At 32.0% G+C, this 24701-nt stretch overlaps 2 protein-coding genes across 2 annotated transcripts; both read left to right on the forward strand.

Annotated features, from left to right (window-relative positions):
• The first annotated feature begins 1976 nt into the window (after positions 1 to 1976).
• LOC106711985 lies at positions 1977 to 5397 on the forward strand. Its single transcript, XM_045680988.1, has 4 exons — positions 1977 to 2096; positions 2805 to 2981; positions 3488 to 3617; positions 5121 to 5397. The coding sequence occupies exons 1-4, from the start codon at positions 1983 to 1985 to the stop codon at positions 5228 to 5230; spliced, it is 531 nt and encodes a 176-aa protein (XP_045536944.1). The 5' UTR covers positions 1977 to 1982; the 3' UTR covers positions 5231 to 5397.
• Positions 5398 to 6483: 1086 nt separating this feature from the next.
• LOC106711976 lies at positions 6484 to 24544 on the forward strand. Its single transcript, XM_014504412.2, has 5 exons — positions 6484 to 6593; positions 20972 to 21071; positions 22576 to 22737; positions 23295 to 23424; positions 24198 to 24544. Exons 1-5 carry the CDS (start codon positions 6499 to 6501, stop codon positions 24293 to 24295), a joined length of 585 nt encoding a protein of 194 aa, XP_014359898.2. The 5' UTR covers positions 6484 to 6498; the 3' UTR covers positions 24296 to 24544.
• The last annotated feature ends 157 nt before the right edge of the window (positions 24545 to 24701 follow it).

Consider the following 24701-nt stretch of genomic DNA (forward strand, 5'->3'; position numbering starts at 1 on the left):
GAGTAATTTAACTTGATTTAACATATAACAATAGATCGGACGCTAGATCATTAGATGATAGAAGTTATCGAAGGCATCTCAGTTGTATAGTTTGATGTGTTGAGATGTATCACTGGATTGGTTATATAGTTTATTTATCAATGTTATAATAAGTTTCCTCTGATGTTAGAAGTTTTATTAATAAATAAGAGGTACCTAAAAAATGATAAGTCTGTTCGTGGGTCCTTAGCTAAAATAAAAAAAAATATATTACCAAATTATACATAAAATTAAATTTTCAGTTGTTGGAATATGAGCAAATGAATATCCGGGAGTAAATAGTAACAGATAAATGTAAATACTGCACAAAAGTTTTGATTGTTTTTTTTTTTTTAATATTATCACATGTCTTAACTGTTTAATAGAAAATTTGTGTTGTCTAAATTTAGTTAGCTATCTAATTCCGTGACGTCGGATTGTCGATAAAAAAAATTGACTGTATAAGTCAATTGTCCATCATTGTCAGTGTAGTATAAATATAAGTGTGTGTAACAAGTGCATGCTATGTCATTATTATGGTACAGGCATTAGTACATCGCTCCTATTGTCGAAATCATATTTTAGTATATTATACTAGCTGTCGCCCACGACTCCGTCCGCGCGCAGTTAATAAAAACTTAATAGGGTTATGAAAAATAGATGTTGGCCGATTCTCAGACCTACTGAATATGCTCACAAAATTTCCTGAGAATCGGTCAAGCCGTTTCGGAGGAGTACGGGAACGAAAACTGTGACACGAGAATTTTATATATTAGATAACTAAACTACAGATAGGATTAGCGATCGCCCGAGATTTCATAAGCGCAGTAAAAAAATAGCCTAAGTTCTATTGAAAGTCTCGACAAAAGCGGTCCATACGATTCGGAGATTATTCATATGGCCATTTCCCGCTTGCGCCTTATACTCGTTATATAAACAAAAATTAACTTTAACTGTTAACTTTAACTTGCGTTAAATTTTCGTAAATTAAACGCTTTAACGATTAACGAAGTTAAATTTTTATTTAACGAATTAACGATTAACGAAGTTAACTTTTTGATTAACTGTGCCCACCTATGAGAATAAGTTTTCTTACAATGCTATTCTTAGGTGGTAAAATTAACATTCATAAAATGGCGGATCAGTCCCTTAAAGATACTTTTATCCTGTATTTTCCAACATAATTAAACATTGGTATTTTTATAAGATCTTTAAGTAAAATTTTTATACAATATTCGACCTTAACAAGGATTATTAATTAATATTAAGATTAATTAATTTAAACTGTTTAAATTACACAACAAAAATGTGCAAAAGTAGGCGTTAACAATTGCTTTTAAAGTGTTCATAACAATAAACATGTACATTTTTAATAATTCAACTTACATTGCTGCATTAGAATAAACCATATTTTTTATTGTAGCTGTAACAAACGATGTATCATGCTTGAGCGTTAAATCATATTTCATAGTAAGCAGTAAAACGGATATATCCAGTTGTGACAAAGGACGCTCGCTCTTACGACATATTTTGAATCTCGCTTAATCCAAACAGTTTGTATTAGGACTGCTCATGTGACTCTAACGGTGTTAGTTTTTATAATATTGTTGCGTTTTTGCATTGAAACGTAAAAAAAAAGGAAAGGAAAAAAGCGTTCCTATCTTTCACAAAATGCAATGAGTTTTCAGAGTTATTTGTACCGTTATTTAAAATGAAGTACATCTAGTGTGGCATTTATTTACAAATAGTGGTTTATAGATAGCTAGCCAGCGATGAAAGATGAAAAGAAGAGGAATAACAGCTTTAAGAGTTTATAATTTAATAATCTAAATATAATTTTAATGTTTAATTTTCAATTTATTTCAGGTCACAGTGTAATAAAGTGTCTTCCTGTGTTACAATAAAAGTGTGTGTGAAGATTTAAAAGTAAACTTGAATTTGTATTAACTATTCTTAATATTATAATGGAGACGATAACTAAATGTATGAAATTCGAGAGTCCACATTTCCCCGTGTCTAAGAAATGTTGCTGTGTACCATTACGTCGTGGTATCATAATATGTAGCTACTGTAATCTGGTATGTTCATTTTAATAAAAGTTATAATTGATTAACTGTCACCTGCGAACGTAATTAGTAGCCTATGTGTTCTTCCAGATTATGTTTTACATCTAGCGTCAAATTTCAGCGAAATCTCTTTAACTGTCCTGGAGATACATTCAAACAAACATCCATCTTTCCATAGATAAATATAAATAATTTAATTTTACTTTACAAGTTAAACATTACTATATTAATAAAATACTAGTCAATTAGCAGTATAACAAATTAGAGTTGTCTAATCTTGAATACTATTATATCACTAAAAATTTATCTCTTCTCCAATTGCTATTCTTAGTATAAATAAATGTAATATAATATTGTAATTCTCGCATTTGCCTCTGTCTTGAAAAATACCTTTTAGAAAGATGTAACTGGTGTTAAGCGGGAAACAAAGTACTGTCCAATTTACTTTTAATTGATAGGTCGTTAGTCTTTAAATGATGATCATTTGTTTACTTTCTATATAAGTCTTTTGTTTTTTTTATTTTTTTTTAATCGGCTACCAAAAGAAGTGATTTAACCGTGGATATCTGAGTCCAAAATCTCTGTATAAATCATATCGTCATCCCTGTCATTATCTTTAACAAAACAGAGATAATAATATGTATTAAACGGGAGTTTTGGTCACAGAAATCTACGAAAAGATTTTGATAAAGAAATCTAACTGATAAATAATATTTTCAGGTATTCATCTTGTTGTCTTTACCTATCTTGATATTCATGTTGGTGGAGTCAAAGACGACAGGTCAGGTAACTGTTACCACACTGAAGTTGGAGCCTAATGTACACCTGCCAATCACAATAACTCTAAATGTAATTGACGTACTGTTAACTGTCATCTTGTTGGTGGGATTACATAAGGTAATTTTTTCAGTATAAATAACTTTTATTAACTCAATCTGTTGAATAACTATCTGTTAACTGGTTTGTTAACTAACAGTTAACTATCATATTGTTGGTATATAAGATTTTTTTTAACAAAAGTGGAAAACAAGTAAGCGGTCACCTAAATTTAATAAAATAGGGATGTGATCGATGCCCATAGACATCCACATTAAGAAATTGTAGATACGTTGCGTTGAAAAATACGAATCGAAAGATACCTCACATGTAGTAAAAACAAGTTCGTTTATACAAAATAAGTTCGTGTATGCCGCAGGAGGTCATAATTCCATTGTGACTGCCAGTCGGGCAAAAAGTGGTCCTGGAAAACTTGAAGAATATTGATATTACAAACATAAGGATTCTGAAAATCATAGAAAGGCAGAGACGACAACGATTAATTATTTTGATAAGATTTGCTGCAGAACCAAGGGAATTGATCCCGTCAGAAAATTGTTATTTCATTTTTCGCTTTTATTTTACAGAAAAGAAGAGATCTGTTAAAGATTTGTTTTTATGCGGGAGTGGTGTATGTGTTATTAACTATAATAGTCGATCTTGCTTTCTTCAATTTTAACGATTATGCGGCAAATATTATCTACGTTTGTGTCACAGGTTAGTAATGAAAAATACAGTACTACAATTTGAAATACTAAAATCCTTTCTAATCAAACTGAGCTCTAGCCAGAGACAACTTTTTTTATATATTTATCAAAAAGTGGCAAACGAGGAAACGGCCACCTGAATTCGCCGACATAGCGAGGCGACCGTTGCCCATAGACATCCGCAAATACAGATGCGTTGCCTACCTTTAGTAAACAGAAAAGGGGACGCCCAGAAAGAGGATATTTCCCCTTCCTATGCGTCCCCTCTTCCGCCAAATCCACTTCCTCTTCCCATCCTTTCCTAATAGGAAAAGGGTGGGAGGTGAAAGAGGACTAAAATTAGGCCTCTGGTACCACACTCAACAGACGAAACGCGGGATTGCTACCACTTCATGCCTGTCTTCTGTGTGTGGTATTGCACCGGTCGACTCGGCCCATTCGTACACCCAACAAATATTGTTGTTACGGGATCTACCACTGTTAACAACAGACAAAATTGATAACAGTAGAGTAAAGTAAAGTAGATAGAATCGATTAAAATAGATAGCAGTGAGTTTCCACAGCCGCAAGACATGTATAAAAACATACTATATTTTGTATTAAGTATTTCTGCAGTGGAAACTCAAGCAACAGACTTTTTTAAACGGTAGGCTTCTTAGTTATCTCTTATGCTCTTTGTAACCGAGATTTTCTCACAGTACACTTGTTATTAAAGATTATATGATTCACCGTTCAAATATCTTGTTTAAATATGGTTCCTTTGTCTAAATGCAGAAAGATAAGATGTTATTAAAATTCCGAATTTATAAAACAATCAAAAAAAGCAAAGCTCCATTGTTTTTTTTTTTTGAGCTTTATAGAGTTGGATGTGTCAAAGGTATTCTGAAAATGGAGTGCTGCTTATCAAAGCTTGGCATTACTAGTTAGTTGTAAAGGCTCGATTTCCGCAACTCCACGACTGGCGCGTATTTTGCGTGTGAGCAGGATCTGGATTCACTCCAGCCAACCCAACTCTCCAAAGAATCCCAGTAACACCTTGATGTTGTCGGTGATATCTGGGAGTGTTCTCGGTGATCCGAGATGTTTTACCCTTTATTATTAGACTGCTGGGCAGTGCAGTATCACGTGAGATGCTGTTTCTTCTTCACCCATGCAAGCTCTGCATAGAGGGCTGTCCGTTATACCTGTATTAAACAAATGTTTATTAAAATATCCATGTCCAGTAATGGCAGCCACAACTATCCGTAGTTGTGCCTTGTTTAATTGAAGCAACCTCCTGGTTATCCTTCTGTTAATCTTCGGCAGGACTTCTATTAGCAGTAGCTTCTATAGGCATTACTAGTTTTCACCGTATTGTCGACAATAATCATAAGATGTCTCAGAGACAAACCATCATAATTGTATAATTTTTGCTTAGGCGGAACTTATATTTAAATTAAATGTTGTTAATAATTAAATCTTCGTTTTGACCAATACTTGACAGCATTAACATTGTATCTTGCTTATGTTTCAGTGTACAACATATATTTTCTTTATTTGGTTTACAACATAGTTTACGTACTGCAACAGGAGGCGTTAGTACAAGTAAAATACGTGACGTATCAAGAACAACCGCCTCTGTAATGATAAGGTACAATCGCACAGAAATTACATTTCTTACGAACGATATAATCTTTTTATTTATCTGTACTTATAATGCAACCTAAAGGGTTGCAAGAATCAGTGTGGTCACTCAAGGGTTAACAGTCTTTATGCGTGAAATATTAATAGATTATAAAATATAAAAAAAAACAAAGAAGCAAAGACATCATTTTTTTATTTATAATTTATAATGTGTAGCAATCTAAAGGTTTGCAAAAGTCAGTATGGTAACATTGTGGGTGAACAATCAATGAGAGAAAGTGAGAGAAATAGAAGAAGGATAGAACAAAGAAGGAAGGAATATTTTGCTTTTGTTGTCTCTAAACCAGTGTGACACTTAAGGTCATTAATGTCATATTGATGATGAAAATAAAAAAAAAAACAAATAAGTAATTCGTGTATTGTTATTATGAGGTTCAAATAAGAATGTAATTCTATGACCTTATTTATTTGTTTGATTCATCAACAAAAATACATCTGTGTTCTTATATGAATCACAAATTGCAGTTAAATTACATTGATTGCAAAGAAAAAAAAATAACGTAAATATCAATTGAAGTTAAAATATTTGATTTATAATAAATATTATTTTAAAATACTACTTTCGAACTTTATTTCTAACATTTGACAGATATGACGTCACAATGTGGCGGAGGTTTATGCACATTTATCACTGATGTCATTCAAATTTTGTTAATGAAAGATCTTATGTCACATCTCTTCATTTCAATAGTTGTTGCAGAAAAGAAGACAATTGTTAACAAAAGATGGCAAAATGCTCTTCCCACGACTCTCGCTTTTAAGGACAAGTTTCTTTTGTCAATGGTGGTATGAGACATCACTAGAGCTGTCACAACAACAATATTAAATGAGAAGCCGAAGATTAATTGAATATTTGATTACTAAAATTTAAAAATTACTTTCAATAATAAAATGTAAATGACCTTTTAAATAGAAAAACGAACCGTATTTTTTTTGTGTACGTTTTTTATGTACAAAATTACTTTTGCAATGTTTGAAAGTTTGCCTTTTTTTCAATGTATAAATTATTCTAATGAGGAATAGATTATTTTTAAATTTCTTATGAATAATGGAGTAAATAAATAATTAAGTAAGCGGTCAGCAAACAGATTTAATGTCACAGAATTTTGAAATAAAAACGCACATTTTAATAATTAAATGAAGCTAATGTTAAACATATTTAAACATTGGCAGCTCTGTAGATATAATGGCACGATTTTATCGTGTCTATGCGCGGCAATGTCGGCAAGTCAGTCAGCATTGCAGTGCGTATCGTGTCGGTAGTGCGCGGGAAAATGTCGGCCACAGTACAAACTAGTTTGAAGTAAGTTACTACGTCGAAAGTTTTTTTTTTAATTTCGAATTACAAATTGCGGTATTTTTTTTTCATTGTTTTTAAATTTAGAATTACGAAAATCGACGCGGCAGTTGTTGTGAGTTGCCAGTGATTTGTTTTTTTTTTTTAATTAATTTTTTGTTTTTAAGGTGTAAGTTATTACTATATTTATAATTTTTTATTGTAACAATTAGAAATTGATTGTTATTTATTTATCTTTTTTTATCATTACTTGTTTTGAACAAAAATAAACATAAATGGCAAAATTTGCCCAGATTGCTTTCGGAAAGAAATGTTTTATTAATTACCATATATTAAAAACATTTTTTTTCTAATTGTGAACAATCTTTTCTTATAATCCTATGATTTTCTAATAGTTACACTTTTACGTAAATGGAGAGGAGACAAGCTAAGCAACTTTCTCCAACAACTTCGCAACAGTATAAACACTGTCTAGAGAACAAAGTTCAAGATCACGTCAGACATAAAAATTCTTAGGCCATAAAGAAAGTGCGGATAGTTAAAGATCTTAGGTAATATTATTTTTATCACACAACATTTAATTTAAACATATTTACCTTATCATTTTTTTTTTACATTATGATAATATTTTTTTTATAATCGTTCTAATTTTGTATACTAGCACAGTAAAATTTTCCACAAAATTTAAATGTAAAAATAATGCACGCGAATTTAATAACAATTTGATTTTTAATGACTTCAGTATTACACTTCGATATAAATTTTAATAATATTATGTTAGGATGGATGTCTGGATGGATGTGTGTTTTAAGGTATCTCCAGAATGGCTCAACAGATCTCGACGAAATTTGGCATAATTGTAGATCATAGTGTGGAATACATAGGCTACTTATTATGTTTTTTTTTTTTAATTCCACGCGGACAGAGTCGTGGGCGCCAGCTAGTACACTATAAAAACTGGCTAAAGTAAATAATTTGCTTAGTTTATAACTACACAACTCTTATACGTTTATAATATTTTCATGTCTTCAATCGGTGCTGTTTTCAGTGTTCTTATGATTTCAAATGCGTATTAATATTAAAAACATCTTGTATTTTCAAAGCATACGAAGTTATCTTAAATTCATTACTATCAATGGAACAAATTTTAATGCAAAAAACAATGCGTTCCTTTCAAAGTTTAACAATAGATTGTTTTCACTAGGGTCGTGCTCGAATAACTAAGAAGGTTAAGAATTAAGTAAAGATAAAGGCATGTTTATTTTGAACGGTTCAAAATTTTTATGTTGCTTATGCAATTAATTTGGTAATGCGTATTTTAAATGCGAAAGTTTAGATGGATTGATGGATGGATGGATAAATGTTTCTTGGAAGATATCTCTGAAACAGCTCAATTGATGTTGATGAAATTTGGCACAGATGTAGAACATAATCTTGAAGAACACGGGCTACTTACTATGTTTTTTTTTACACACAACCGCGCGGATTAACCGGGCAAAAGTTAGTATAATAATTTTAAAGTGTTGTCACATTTGTTGTCTAAAATTATGATAATATTTGTATGAATTTTCCTTCAAATTATTTAAATTTTAGTAGTTAATCGACGAGTATTACATATCCTATCAAACTTTTTGATGCACAATCGTGCTTGTAGAAATAAAAATCCAAGTATTTAAAGCAATATAAGAGGTATGAAATTGTATTTTTTAATAAATCGGCAGAGGCAATCTTTTTATTGGTCTCAAACTATGTTTTCAACTGTGCCAGTAAAGCGATTAAATTCTTAACTACGTTGCCATTTTCCTAATAAAACGTAGGAAATGAGCATTCGTTCAATTCAGCGATTTAACAGTTATTGAACGAAGATGAGTTGTTCAAATTAAAAAGTAGTTTTACTACGATTTTGTTTTAAGTTCTACGTTCTTACTAAAGTAAATAATCTCGTTATTTGTCAAAAATATGCTAAATTTATTTTAACATTAAGTATATCAGAATATACTAGCAAAGTATTTAGGAGTTGAACTGCCTAAACCCGTGTACAGTTATTTTAAAAAAATGAGAAATTATTAGAATTCTATCTAAACATTTTTACCTTTATAAATGTGTAATTACAGACATATTTGTATCATTGAAACGTTCCTAAATAGTACCAATAAATAACAATATCAATGAGTGAAATATTTATAATAATTTACTAGTTGTTGCCCGCAACTATGTCCGCGCAATATTTAAAAGAAAACGTAATTGCCTACGTGTTCTTCGAGACTATGTTCTAAATACATTCCATCCATCCACCCATCTAAACATTCGCATTTATAATATTAGTATGATTATTTCCATTGAATTCTGTTGTAAAAAACATATTACTATCTCAGTTTTTTTTAAGATAATGACAAATATGATATCATTTAGACAATACTAAGTATTGTTATTCAAAACGTGATACTTTATTGAGACATGTCATGGTCATCATCATCAGCTCACTATACATCCCCACTGAGGGGCTCGGAGCCTACCCCAAGTTAGGGGGACTAGGCCATAGTCAACCACGCTGGCCAAGTGCGGGTTGGTTGACACACATATCATTGAATTTCTTCTTAGATATATGCAGCATCACAATGTTTTCCTTCACCGTAAGAACGTCGGATAAATGTACATATGTAAATCGAAAATCGAAAAACACATTGGTACATGGCGGGATTCGAACCCAGGACCTGCAGATTGCAATTCAAGTGCTTAACCTCTGAGCCACCGACGCTCTATGTAGTGACGCTCATGTCATGGTATTTTGCCCTAAATTGATGTTTCCGCAAAGTTAATAAATCAAGGGTTATTTATTAGATTAATATGGCAGCCTTTAATTTTTACTTACGGTCTTTAGGCATAGTATATAATGTTATACTTATTAAGATGGATGTATTGTAAATGAAGTATAATTAACTAACTGTTCAGTACAATGTCCAGGCATATTAGTTGCCAGTTAACTGTGACCTTACATTGCAGATAACTCAGTAAACAGTTATTAAACAATTTGTACGAAACATGTAATTTACTTATGTATTACATTATGTATTTAAAATTATAAATGAAAACAATGATTAGAAATTGTTTTTAAGTTATAAATTAACAAATTATAAATGTTATACCAAATCTTAATGTTTAAATGAATAGATGTTTGTTTGAAAGTATCTCCAGAACCGCTCAGTGGATCTTGATGGAATTTGGCATAGATGTAGAACATAATCTGGAAGAACACATAGGCTACTTATTATGTTTTAATTCCGTGCGAACGGAGTCGCGGGCGAAAACTATTTTCTTTATAAACATAACAATTTTTTATACAGTTTTGTGTTAAATAATTGCTATTAAGCTATCATTAAGTTTAGACTCTGGAAGGTAAATAATATTTGAATAAATTATATTTTTTAATCTATATTACGAATGTCTTCTTTAAATAGAAATACGTATTCCTTGTAATATGAGAATTATTTTACATTAATATTTTTATCAAGATACTTATTGCGTAAAATTTTTATAAGTAAATTAAAAAAAATCTGCACGTAATATTCTACATATAACTTTGTTTTTATGTTAAAGAAATGTTACATAGAAGCATATATTGTATATTCGGTGCAAACATAAAAACATAATATAGATTTGTATGAGATAACAGCATACCTAGGTTTTTTGTTCAAGTGTACACTTAGATGTGACGTCATCGTCAACGAAGCGTGATGGCTGTCAAGTTCATGAACGTATCCATACGTTAGGCTTAATGCATTATTAAATATCACAGTTTTCACATAAGAATATTAAATTTTGTACATGCAATATTCAAATTATAGTTTAACTCTTTATAAGGCTTTCTTATTTTTTTAATTACTTACAAAATTTCCGAGTTTAATTTCTTTAAATGTTTTCCAATATATGTCTTTCAAAGCTAATGCTAAAAAAGACACTTAATGATTCGAAAATTAACATCGTTAATATAAAATTGTCGATAGGTATTGTAAATATTCAAATATTTGACTTCATTACAATTTCTGAAATTAAATTCAAGGTTTTTTTTAATAGCGTATTTCATATACAGTGTAAACTCTTTATAACGTTATCCTTTATAACAATAAACACCCTATAACGTTGAAGTGAGCCCAACTTGGTCGGTTTGCGTTAAAACCCACATATTGAAACACTCTTTATAGCGATACGCCATTCACTATTACGAAGAAATGTGTTCATATTTGTAGACAGTAAATATTTATTATCGGTATTATTGTTTATATTATGTTATCTTGTTAATTGGTTGTTTTTTTGTTCACTCCATATAACGATAACTCTCTATAACGACAAAAATGCTCAATACCTTGAGTTTCGTTTTAAAGAGTTTACACTGTATAAACATTGTTTATATAAAACACAAGTGTAAATAGAACTAAGAAGTATCACTTTGTGACAGTTAATAAGTGTTACTGAGGTGCACGATTTCGTGTGTGAACCAAGTTTTAAAACAAATGAATAGAGTTGAATGCTTATCACAATCACGTTATTCACGTTTCTAGAAATTACTAATATATTATGTAGGTATATTACATAACTAGCTATCGCCCGCGACTCCGTCCGCACGGAGTAAAAATAACTTACTAAGTAGCCTATGTGTTCTTCCAGACCATGTTCTACATCTGTACCAAATTTCATCAAGATCCATCTAAACTTTCGCATTTATAATATAAGTATGAACTATGACATCTGTTAATATTCTAAAATATACATTTTTAAATTACTCTCGACTAGCAGTTATCCGCGACTTCGTCTGCGCGGAATTTTTTATTAATTCCGCGCGGACGAAGTCGGTTGTAAAGTTAGTTAAATATAATACCACGATGTTAAAATTAGTTCAGCAACTCTTACGGAATATCTTACATAAGATGGCAAAGTAGTGGATGGTTATGATCATTACATGATGTAGCCATTACAACCGAGTGTAATAGTATGCTAAAGAAACTATATTAATGATTATCGTTTTATATTTCCGTATATTACATAGATATATATAAACAGTATATACACAGATCCCGGGAAACATAATGCAACAAAAAAAACTTGAGAGGTGTCAAGGGACACCCGGATGGAACGAAGTTCCTTTCTATTAATTAGTGAAGGAACCAATGTTTATTCTATGAATAAAAAACTTAAGTCTTCACAAGAAGTACATTTTATTTCTATGAATTTTCGTTATATATTGTCACGTCGTTGCCATGGTGAAGTAGCGCTCATTCGTCGTTAACATATTTACTATAGCAAAAAGTGTCGTGACAACTTTTCGTAAGAATTTTTTCCGTCTAGCCCCCTTTCACAACGCGCGATAAGGAACTTCGTTCCAAAAACAACAGTCAAATAATCTTTAATAACTTAAGTTATTAGACATCCGATTATCTTGTTCATGAGTTCGCATCCCAACATTCGTCTACGTGAACAACTCCTAGCACAAACCTAGAGATACTCGACAAAATAGGTAAAAAATTTAGATTAGAGATTGCAATGAAATACTTAAAATCGGCTTAAATCAATATAAGATTAGTCAGTGAAAAAATAAAAATGTAGTTCACAAAATTGGACATCATAGAGGTAAAGTTAGACTATTTATAGTATTTTTATTTTACAATTTAATACATTATTTACAATTTTAATGTATAAATTCAAGGTCATGAAAGTTATACAGTTGATCTTATTATAAAGAAATGTATACAAAGATAATAAAAAATTGTATACACTGATTAATTAACTCGAAAGAAAGAATACAAAAAAATTAACACACAAATATTTTCAATCATAAAAATTATCAATGATATATAGAGCTTTTTAGATAAGCCATAATTTTAATCTATATTAAATCTTTCTTTTTCTTTCCATTACTTTATTCAACATGTGAAATGTCGATTTTTACCTTTCTATTCATCGACAAATCTTTTAACTCTTTTACCATTTCTCTTCCGGCTAAACAGTTTCTATTGAACATCTGTTACTGACTACTTCATTACCATATTAAACAATTGAGATCTGTTTGAATATTTATAATTCTAAATAGAGATTTACATATAAATGACACTCATTCGATTCTAAGTAACGGTGCTCTGGATAAATTCGAGTTACGATGTGACGCCATTGTAATTTTGTTGTACTGGTTTAATTCGTTTGCTCTATAATTAAACATGTCACATTTCGTCACTTATCTTTGTTTTTAATTCGTTGTAATAATACTTAATATTATTTAAAAAAAAAACTTAATTTGTAGTCTATGTGTTTTTTACTATATTCTACATCTGAGCCAAATATCAACATCCGTTGAATCGTTCTGGAGATACCTTCAAAGAAACCCATCCATTCATCCATCCATCCATTTATTCGCATTTATAATAGTAGTATGATTAAGTTTGGTGGAAGATATTTAAAACTAAGAGTCACATGGCCGTTACTAAATAACAGAGGATCATATTGAGTACACGTAGAGAAAATTAAATATATTTTTAATTCAGTACATTATTTTATTAAAGCTACTTTGTTCGGATGCTGCTTATAACAGGTCTTAGTTTATTTTACCGCTATAAAAGGCATTTCTGTCATCTTTAAATATCTCCTCACATAATCCTTAAATTCCCTTTAAAATAAAACCGCATAAAAACTGGTAGAGACCACCCAAGTGTTCAAGGACAACGGGATGCGTCCCGCACTTGCAGGGCCTCGAGTTATACAACAGATGCAAAACAATGAGTTTTGAAGGTTACAAGCCACAGCTTCAATCAATGTCATGTTAATAATTGTGATACTGCAACTTTGTTGTTGTATTACTGACGAATTCCACTGCTGAATTTCTCTTATAAAAATTCCATTCCTATAATTTACTCTTATAAAACAGAGATAGGTATATGTTATATGGTATATAGAGGACGTTTCGGCAGTGGAACCTAACTGTAAAACTCTAGTCTAGAAGATAGATTTATCCGCATTTGTTTCGAGTAATCTTTGAAACGGATGGATTTATTTGTCGGGAACTTTTACTGGGAGCTGACGTACACGGAAATATAAGACGCTACTTTCTTATTTTATTCTGCGCTGACGAAGTCGCGGACAATAGCTTGTATTAATTTATTTGCAAAACTTTAAATTTAAAATACAAAAGTCGCAAGAAGTTGAATACTTACTAGTTCTAATTCTAAAACATGTTTTTTTATATTACAAGTTGGCAAACTAGCAAGCGGCAACTTGATTTCGTCAAAATGGCGAAGCGACCGCTGCCCGTAGACGTTCGCAATTGATGCGTACATACGTACGTACATGTATTCTAAATCAATGAATATAACGACAGTTACTGTCCACTCGTGTTTACGTTCATTCTAACAACAACGAGCTCATTAATTAGTTAATAGTTTGTCAACACAAGCTCAATTGACTACCGGAAATGACTTTACGACATACAACAGTCCATTTAACTTTTGTCATGGGCATATCACTTCCTATAGAGTTTAAAATTATCAAAGTGACCATAGTGAAGAAATGTTTTATGGGCAACTAAAGAAAACTAATGTCACCGTAAAATGTGTACGCGGCCTTAATGTTCTTAGACAAATCGTAAAGATTTTAATAATTACATACCGAGCGAATTCATTCACAACTTAAAGGTGACACTTCATTAGCTGTCATTTTCTGTGCAGTCAATAAAATACTGCAGACTCGCAAGCACTGATAGTGCAACCAACCAAAATTTGTGAAATAAAAGCTATAAATGTTAGTAAAATTATCCGTGTCTACGATTTACTGGGGCAAATTAAAAACGGACGGTATACACAGTGTGCTGGTGGCAGTAGCACCGCAATAAAATGGTGTATAAACGACGTATGACGTCAGAGTAGAGATTGGCCCATTTAACGAGTAGGGCAAGAAATGACGGTCATGAGAAAGTGCGTTGACTACCTGTGTTGAATAACTAAAGACGTATAAGTATCCTGCTTGTACAAATACTGTTTAAATAAAGATTAACAAGTTCAATGCCACAACGATTTTCACGTACTTAAGTCTGTAAGGCGAAACGGTAGCATTGAAAGTGTTAAAATCGCTAACAAATAATCCATTATCAACATCAGCATGTGTCTGGCCACTGGACTACTGAACGTTATGATCTGTTTATATTATTCCAGTCCAGCGATCGAAATCAGTTTTGGATTTAAACTGGAAATAAAGGAAAGTCACGCTGTAATTGGCAGTTTTTCCAGTTGTAATCTAAAACTGATTTCGTTCGTCTGGAATAATTTAAACCAGTTAGTCGCTTTCTAATTAATAAAGGCGTAAAATTTACTAACTCAATTAATGAAGACGATACCTGATTACATTGGTAGTTTAAGACTTTTGAATTCATACAAATATTTTGCCTTCGCATATATTTGAACTTTGTCTCATTGACATCATTATTGTATATTTGAAGAACATTCGTAACAATGTTTACATAATATTATCTTAATTTATATTCGGATTTCAAACTGAAGAATCTTCGATAATTTTGTATTTATACGTGAACTAGTTTTACATCATTGAAGTATACTTACTGAGCTAATAGTCAATTTATTTAAAAAACGGACTGCGTACTCGTATTACACTACCGTGGGTTCTAATATGACATTTGACTTTATCCGTAAACAAATACAAGCTTAAACTATCTTGAAATCATTAGCCACCATAACCTTCTATTTATTTTACATCACATTATGTTCACAAACGATTCACTTTTTTATTATTGCGCTGCATGCGCGTGGCCAGTACGTTCTAATTGTTTAGTATACTATAACCTCTTTGGTGCTACCAAACAGGTTGAATATATTACCTTCATTGAATAAAAAAGTCATTGCAAATCAACCAGTGTCCGTTTGATATTTTTTGTTTGAAACGTGTCATGTATCAAAATGTTACATCAAATTTTACACACTTGCAACGTACAGAAGATGTGAATCGAAAACAGTAACATGTAAAATAATAATATTTCCTTTTACATTGAATATGATAGGAAGAGAGGCGACCGAGATGTTTATCCACATCGTTTCCTCTTCAACAGTTCCCAGGCCTGAAGAAAGCATATTAACAATAAGATCAACTGTAGGAAAAGATTTTGTTCCCGTACAATGTCGTGGGTACTTTTTTATTTCATAAGAAGTCAATGTAATACATTGTAATGTTGTAGTTTCCTTTGAATTAACTATACTAAGTACAAAAAGAACTACTTTCATTAGTATTCACTTTCTTTAAGCCGATGTTAAGATGCGATTCGACTGGTGAAAGTAACGACGTACATTAGAAATAATAAACACATACTTGTGTCAAATAAATCCGCGACCTTTTATATTACTTATCAATTACTGATACACTTAGTATTGTTTTAAGGTAACTGAATAAACCTCTTTTTTATATTATGAGGTGGCAAACGAGCAAGCGGTCGACTGAATTCGGCGAAATAGCGTAGCAACCGCTGTCCATACACATCCGTAATTGCAGATGCGTTACCTACCTTTAATCGACGGAGGAGACGCAAGAAATAGGATAATTCCCCTTCCTATGCACGTCTACTACACATCCCTTTTACATCCTTTCCTTATAAGCAAAGAGTGGGAAGGGTAAAAGATTTATAACATGACTAGGAAAATAGAAAACCTATCACACCTCTATCGCTTTATTAGCCGACTTTAAAATGCAGGAGGTTATGAATTCGACTGTATTTTATTTATATGTGCTACCGCGAAACTCCGGATTTTGATAAAAAATATTTTAATCGAAAGGAAGTGCTTGCAGAAGGGTCCCATTTTTTTTTAAATAACTAGAAGACTAGTAGATTTTTATCTTCTGAAAGAACTCAAAGGTAATTTTCCACCAATAGGGTGAGATGTTTTATATATGTAGTTAACCAATAACGATACGTTAGTAATTAAAAATCGTATCAAATTATCTGAACAGTTTTATAAGTATACAATAATTTATTCAATAAGCCCAAGGATTAGTAAATAATTATTACAAATTGTATACATCCTATGAATTATCAGAATTCGTGGCGATAACGCATCGCAATATCTAAGTTAACTTATGACCCGGATAAACAACAAGCGTCTCTATATTCTTAGATATTATACACTAGCTGTCGCCCTCGGGTTCGTACGTGCGTAATAAAAAAATCGTAAGTAGCCTTTGTGTTCTTGCAAACTATGTTTTACATCTGTTTCAAATACCATCAAAATCCGTTGAGTCGTTCCAGAGATACTCAGGTCTTCAAACAAACACCCGCATCTATCTATATATATAAAAGAAAGTCGTGTTAGTTACACTATTTATAACTCAAGATCGGTCGAACTGATTTAGCTGAAAATTGATGGGGAGGTAGCTTAGAACTAGGAGACGGACATAGGAACTTTTTTTTATCTTGTGTGCATTTTTTTTATTCCGCGCGGACGACGTCGCGGGTAAAAGCTAGTTTATAATATTAGTAAGATATGCAACCTTCTTTGATATCCTCAGAACTTAATAAATCAAGTGGTTTATATTAAGAGTAAACAGGTTGATTTTTTATTAGTAAAAATAAACGTTGACGTTTTATAAAACGTATAGTTACTAAGAAATAGTAACGTCACGACTTCCTACAATAATGCATCAGCATATAACGTCGCCATATTGCGGAAAAATATGTAACTAATTCTTTTGCGCACTGTTGACAGTTTTGTAATAAAAAGTGGATTGAAGCGCCTTCAGGCTATTCTAGAAAAACTGACAGCAAAAAGGTTATTAAAAGTTTTTTTTTAAGTGACTTGCGTCTATGAACACGCGTAACCATAGATTTGGTTGTAAAGTATTGCGAGATATCGTGGGAAAGGTCACGATGTGAGCTTTAAGAGTTTCTATACTACTACTAGAACTGCAAGGAGAGTGTTTATTTGAGTGTACCAATTGATTTTAAACATTAAGTAGACACATTTAAAAAATTACTAGTAAAATATTTTGAAATGTTTACGTTGAAAATTTAAAAATTCTTGACTAGAAAGAGCCATACTTTTAGAACTATGTGGATATAAATGCTTATTTATCAGTGGAATTGTACCGTAACTCTGTTCAGTTGTTTTTTATCTGCACGAACTTTGACCATCGTTTTTTTTTTGTTTTTGAATACGTGATATTATTGTGTTGCAAAAAACACCTGACCATACTATTTTATCACGACCTGAATACTAATGAACATATTTTTAAAAGGAAACACATTGTCAGCACTATTTCTTGCGACGGTTACAAATTGAATCAATTCAAAAACAGCTATTACGAATTTATTTAATGCAGTGTGATAAGAAAAATTATGCAACATGTAAATAAATAATGTAAGTAGCGCATTTAATTTTAATTAACTTTTTTATATCATAAGGTGGAAAACGAGTAAGCGGTCACCTAAGTCTGCCTAAATAGCAAGGCGACCGCTGCCCTTAGACATCCACAATTGCAGATACATTGCCTACCTTTCAGTGCGTCCCCTCTGACCCCACTTTAAACTTATTAAGAACTAAATAGAAAGAAACATAACATTTGAACGTAACATATCGCTACTTGTTCACCGCACTGTTGCAAGTATCAGTAATCTAAGCTTATTAAAAAAATACGACTCACTGAGACTTATAGATGACAAGCGCCATCTATTATCTGCGTTATAAAACAAAGAATATATTTTGTAATTCAAACTAATTAAATTGTAATGTAATACTTTCTTATTTTAGGATATACTCGAAAATATAGAAAAAAATTGCAATGAAAAAAATTTTTTCCCCACAACGGGATTTAGTATCAATTAATCAGTTAACTTATAAGAAATGAAATTATTACTCATATTTAATTTTAAAGCGAAGTTAAAGAAGGCAAATTATTACGGTTAGGCAAATACCTTGAACTAACAAATCTTATTTGCTAAATAAACAAAAGAGTAATAAAGTTGATTAGATAAAACGTATGGAAAATTATTAAGGCCTCGACATTTGTTGCGGTAACTCACAAATGTTCTACATGCAAATGGATTACCTTTTTTTTAAAAAAAAAACACCGACATCATTATCGTGCATGTTAGAAACATTCGTACATAACCAGAATATCTCTTCTAGTCTTCCCTCTCTTTGTTTTTGATTAAATCAGATTTGTCTATTGTTTATAAAGTTATTTAGGGAGTGCATTTCCACAGTAAAATACACCCGTAATTACGAAGATGTTACGGCACAATTCGCAGTTTGCTCACCGTTAAAGATGTCAGTATTATTATCACACTTTGGTAGTTTTTGGTGCAAGTGACAAGAGAGTTGCTATAATTACTACTACTAAGCATTCAACTGGTCTTCTTGCCCTTTTTGCTCTATGAATCGGCGCAATATGAACTCTTCGACACATCTATATCAGTCGTCATATCTGCATTTACTTATTTCAAATATCCGCTTTCACACAATCTATCCATATGGACCACATAAAGAGCTGCCACTTAAATTCTCCGAAACAGCGATGCGACCGCTGTCCATGGACAACTGCAGATCCTGTGTTGCCTGTGTTGACGCACAGAAAGAGGATATTTCTCTTCCCATTATTTCTATATAAGAAAATGATGGGGAAGGAACGTAAAAGAAAATAAGGCCTCTGACATGCACACTCATTAGACAAACCGTGGAATTGCTACTTCACGCCTGTCTTCTGTGTGGTTATGGTATTTCACCGAGCGAGTCGGCTCATTCATACATCCAACAAATATTGTTGTTGTGGGATCTACTACTGTTATATCTTACTAATCATAAAAAAATACTGATTATAAAATTGTACTTTGTTTTCCCATATTAATATATTCTGAAATAACACTAAAATAAGATAGCAACAGATGTTTTGTAACATTTAGATAACGTTCGTCGATGTTTTATAAATGTCGTTGTTAATAATATATTCTTGTCTTAACCGCTTTACGCTTATATTTTTACCACACATGCTAGTAACTGGTTATTTAGTAACACAGTTGTTGCAGATGTTTTGAAATAACGATAAGTAATTACTCGTGTTGTCGGACGTAGCGCAACTTGGCTAAATAATTTGATGTCATTGCAAGTTGAATGTCTATTGCTGATAAACGTCTTTGTTTACTGTATGCATATTATTGCATTACCGACAATTTTCCACTACTGTGTCACTTTTGTTACCTAACTAGCTGTCGCCCGCGACTCCGTCCGTGCAGAACTAAAAAATAATAATACCCTATGTGTTCTTCCATACTAATCTAGATTTGTGACAAATTTCATCAAGATCAGAGCCGTTCCAGAGATAGATTCAAACAAACATCCATCCATTCGTCTAAATATTCACATCTATATATATATAAAAGAAAGTCGTGTTAGTTATACTATTTATAACTCAAGATCGGTCGAACTGATTTAGCTGAAAATTTATGGGGAGGTAGCTTAGAACTAGGAGACGGACTTTTTTATTTTGTGTGCATTTTTTTTACTCCGCGTGGACGAAGTCGCGAGTAAAAGCTAGTTTATAATATTAGTAAAATTCGTTGTTATATAAAATAAGTATTATATAGATAGTAAATAAATGGATATAAAGATAACAAGATATTCGTCAACAACTTGTTACAAAATGTCACAGCAATGTAGTAGTAGGCAATGCATTGACACCATAAGTACTATCACAGGAAAACCACATCCTCTGATTGTTTGCATCAATTCTGACAACTGACTGATAACAGCCTGCAGTGATTTGACTACATTTTTAAAATAATTTCTTATTACTTCAAACAGATAACAATATGTTATAGCTACAGAGTTTAAAATAATAATCATTACTAGTATTTTTTTAAATATTTAATTTTTACACCATTTTCTTTCTTTATATGCTAGTCTTAGCACGTAAAGTAAGAATTTTCAAGTAATTATGCTGATATAGTATATTTCATTACGAGTGCGGAAAACCTGTCATTGCAAAGAGTTCCGACAAATGTCTACCCGAGCCGAGGCTAAATCAAACAAATTAGTAGCTTCTTTTTAGAAATATTTGCATGAATCATAAAAACTTCTATGATTTTTTTTTTTTGTAAAAACTTCGTGGTTGATTTTTTCTATTTAATATACATTATTTTGACAGTAAGGAAAGAGAACGCACGAGTTCGGAAAATGTAAAGAAAAACTCAAGTATATGTAATACATCCCGGACGCTATATGTCCCTGCAATATGCTACTTTTTGAGCAACTAATATTTAAAAAAAATATTTTATGCAAGAATACGAAATTTACGTATTCCTGTGTAATTTTTTTACTGGTGGTAACACTGTTTTCTTTTTTACTTTCCAGGGAGAAAATCTGTAACTCTATAGAGATACCGATACTGACGAGATGCTGCTTCTGTTTCCCGTTGAGAAAGGGCCTAGTGGTCTTCGCCTATGCGAACCTTGTAAGTGCATACAAACTTTGAAATTCATACACCCTGTTTACAATGTCACTTAAAAAAGTGGACATTTTTGGCTCTAGCATTCTAAGAACACATAGAAAAATACTAACTTTTTAAATAATTTATGAAAAAAAAAACAGAATAAGAGATGAAGTATATATAGCAACCTAACCGTATGACAGATCAAATCTTATATATATAAAAGAAAGTCGTGTTAGTTACACTATTTATAACTCAAGAACGGCTGAATCGATTTGACTGAAAATTGGTGGGCAGGTAGCTTAGTACCAGGAAACGGACATAGGATAATTTTTACCCCGTTTTCTATTTTTTATTCCGCACGGACGAAGTCGCGGGTAAATGCTAGTATTTAAATATAGTTGTTCTTGGACCTTTTCGTAATTACGAACTATCACTTAACAATACAAATTATGTTTGCTAGTGTCAACTTTGCTTGATTAATTTTCTCGTTGTACATAAAAACATTTGAACAAAGCAACAAAGACAACGATGAATCGTTAATTTCACGATATGTTTACGAGAACAAAAGAGTAATTGCTACCTTAATTAATAATTATGAAATATAATGCAAACGTTAGTGTAATTATCGCGTACTATAACAATAGATGCGACAGAAACGTTCCTTCATCACTTTTTATATGATGACTAGCTGTCGCCCGCGACTCTGTCCGCACGCAATTAAAAAAAAAACTAAATGTGGGGGGGGGTTATGAAACATAGATGTAGGCCGATTCTCAGACCTACTCAATATGGTCACAAAATTTCATGAGAATCGGTCAAGCCGTTTCGGAGGAGTTTAACCACAAACACCGCGACACGAGAATTTTATATATTAGAAGTAACCTGTCAAACTGATGAATCTGTACCAAATCATGAATAACACAAAGAAGATCTTATAAAGGAAATAACATTAAAAAATAATAATATTATGTACATTTTTAAATTTCATCGATTAATGAACTTTGAATTTCTGTTGAAGGCTTCTTTCCCTTCCCACCCTTTTCTTATTAGAAAAGGATGGGAAGGGGTAGTGGATTTGGCGGAAGAGGGGACGCATAGGAAGGAGAAATATCCTCTTTCTGTGCGTCCCCTTCTCCGTTGATTAAAGGAAGGGAACGCATCTGCATTTGCGGATATCTATAGGCAACGGTTGCCTCGCCATTTCGGCGAATCCAGGTGGCTGTTTACTCGTATGCCACCTTATGATATAAAAAAAATAAGGACTACTTAAGTAGTAAATTACTGTAAGTTTCTGATGCTAAAGCTTTACAAAGAGCCACACTTAGTGATCATTTATAGATTTTGTTAAATATAGGAGTCAATATATAGAATGTATTCGAATCAATTTGGTCATTTTCGACAACAAAGACCTGCATTTATTTTATCAAATTCAAAGAAATTGTCTAATTGTATAGACTATTGTTACTACATTCAGACGTCAGAAATATGGAACTAGGGTATTAACTGGTTATTTTCTTAATTCCAGATCCTGACAGTGGTGGTGACTAGTTTACTGTCAATGTACATCTCTTACATACGCAACAACGGCGTGACGGATGCGTCAGAACTGCCCCGACTGATTGCAGACACCACCGCGCTGGTGCTTGAGATAGGAATGTCCGTTATATTCATCGTCGCCTTGCATATGGTAACTATCAATGAATAGCTTATATAATAAACAAAAAGATCACGCACGCCTATAACCCAGAGGGATAAGCAGAGATTACAGCCAATATGAGGATAATAATGTCTTTTAGAATTGGGAAATGGTTGAATCCAATATAAATGAATGTCTCATTTTAGTCTTTAGGGAAGTGTATTTGTTGGAGGAGGAGATGCATAGGAAGTTACGTCATTTTATTAAATTTGTGCGTCTACTCCTCCGTCAATTTAATAGGCAACGCATCGACATTTGCGGATGTGTATGGGCAGTGGTCGCTTTGTCATTTCGGCGAATTCAAATGGCCGCTTGCTCGGTTACCACCTTTTAATATAAAAAAATTAAATTAATGTGTTAATGATTTACTTTTTAATCTTAGTAGAATTAAATAATAAGTATGTCGTATATTTTATTTTACAAGCGTCCTTAACTGTGGAAACTATGTAAGTAATATTAAAGGAACATACAAAATATGTTGAAGATCAAACGGTTTCTAAACGAATCTTATTTGACAATAAGATACAAAGATCACTTGTTGTTTCCAGAAACATGTACTGCTGATGAAAGTATACTTGTACTTCGAGACTGTCTTCTCTGTTATCGGCTTCGTCTACAGTGTCGCCTTCCTCACGAGAGAGACGTCAGGGGAGCTCTTCCTCATACTCTTCCAATTAAGTAAGCAACTCTACTTTACCATTATACCAGCATTTATCCACTGCTGGACGTCGTACTTCTTCCTTTGCCGATTTTATCCATGAACAGTATCTTCACGATGTCAGTGAATCATATTTCTATCTTATTAAAGCATTATATCTATCAACGTTTACTTTTGCATTCATTTAACGGTTAACTGAGTAGTTGTTTAGGTTTCTTAACCAAATCTACGCTGAGCAGCTCACTTAGTGATCAGTTAATGACTGTGTACGCGACTGTTAGTCTCTTATAACTAATATTATAAATACGTACTTTAGATAGACGGATGTTTATTACACGTAACTTACGAACGGGTGAAAGGATTAGAATGAAATTTGGATCACAGATTATCCTATCTCCAAGCGATAAAGTGTTTCTTTCTTATAATTCCATGCCAATGGATGTGCGGACGATATCTAGTAAAGAAAAATTGTGTAGGTTTTCATTATTCTTAAAACTTTCGACAGAAAATTAATTATATTAATAAAAATATATTAGAAAATAATTAATAATACTTCAAATGTGAATGTAGAGGGGTACACCGGTAGGGATAAATTTAGGAAAGATAGAAAGACTGCGTGAAAGATGCCTTGATTTAAGAACAAAGTGGTGTCAATAAGATCTTAGAGGACCAGTACCTATCTTACATAGAGTACAATAACGACAGAGATATGGATGCTTGATAGCACTTGAATATTCAAATTGTTCACCTAAATATTAAACATAATTAAACTGTATATTCTATCTTATTTCAGTGTTACAAATTTACCTGGTCATCTTGATATGGAGTTCAATCGTAAAGATGGAGAGAGACGGCACAGTCAAGTACACCAGAGACAGAGATCCCGCCTAGATATACTTCTAGATTACTAGAATAAGTTTTTTTGTACAAATGTAGTAAGAGTTTACATAAATATATAAGATGTAAAATAAGGTGTAAATTGTTATTTTATCAACAGAATAAAGTACTGGCATTGTATTGCCTTATAATAGCAACAATATGTACCATTTTTAACAAGGATCGAGTTATTTTAAGGTTAGATAGTTTAAGAAATCCAAAATGGGTATGTAAATTAATTGAACGCCGTAATTATTTAAACAGAGGAACATCAAATTCTATTATCAGTTATTTTGTGAAAATTATATAAAAAAATAACTTTTATTATTATTATATAATTCTTTTAACAATATAAAAGTTACCTTTTAAGATTAATAAATGATAATTTTTATATTTAAAGAAATACTTATTTTAATAAATG

Source organism: Papilio machaon, chromosome 14 (assembly GCF_912999745.1).
Source record: "Papilio machaon chromosome 14, ilPapMach1.1, whole genome shotgun sequence".
Lineage (NCBI taxonomy): Eukaryota > Metazoa > Arthropoda > Insecta > Lepidoptera > Papilionidae > Papilio > Papilio machaon.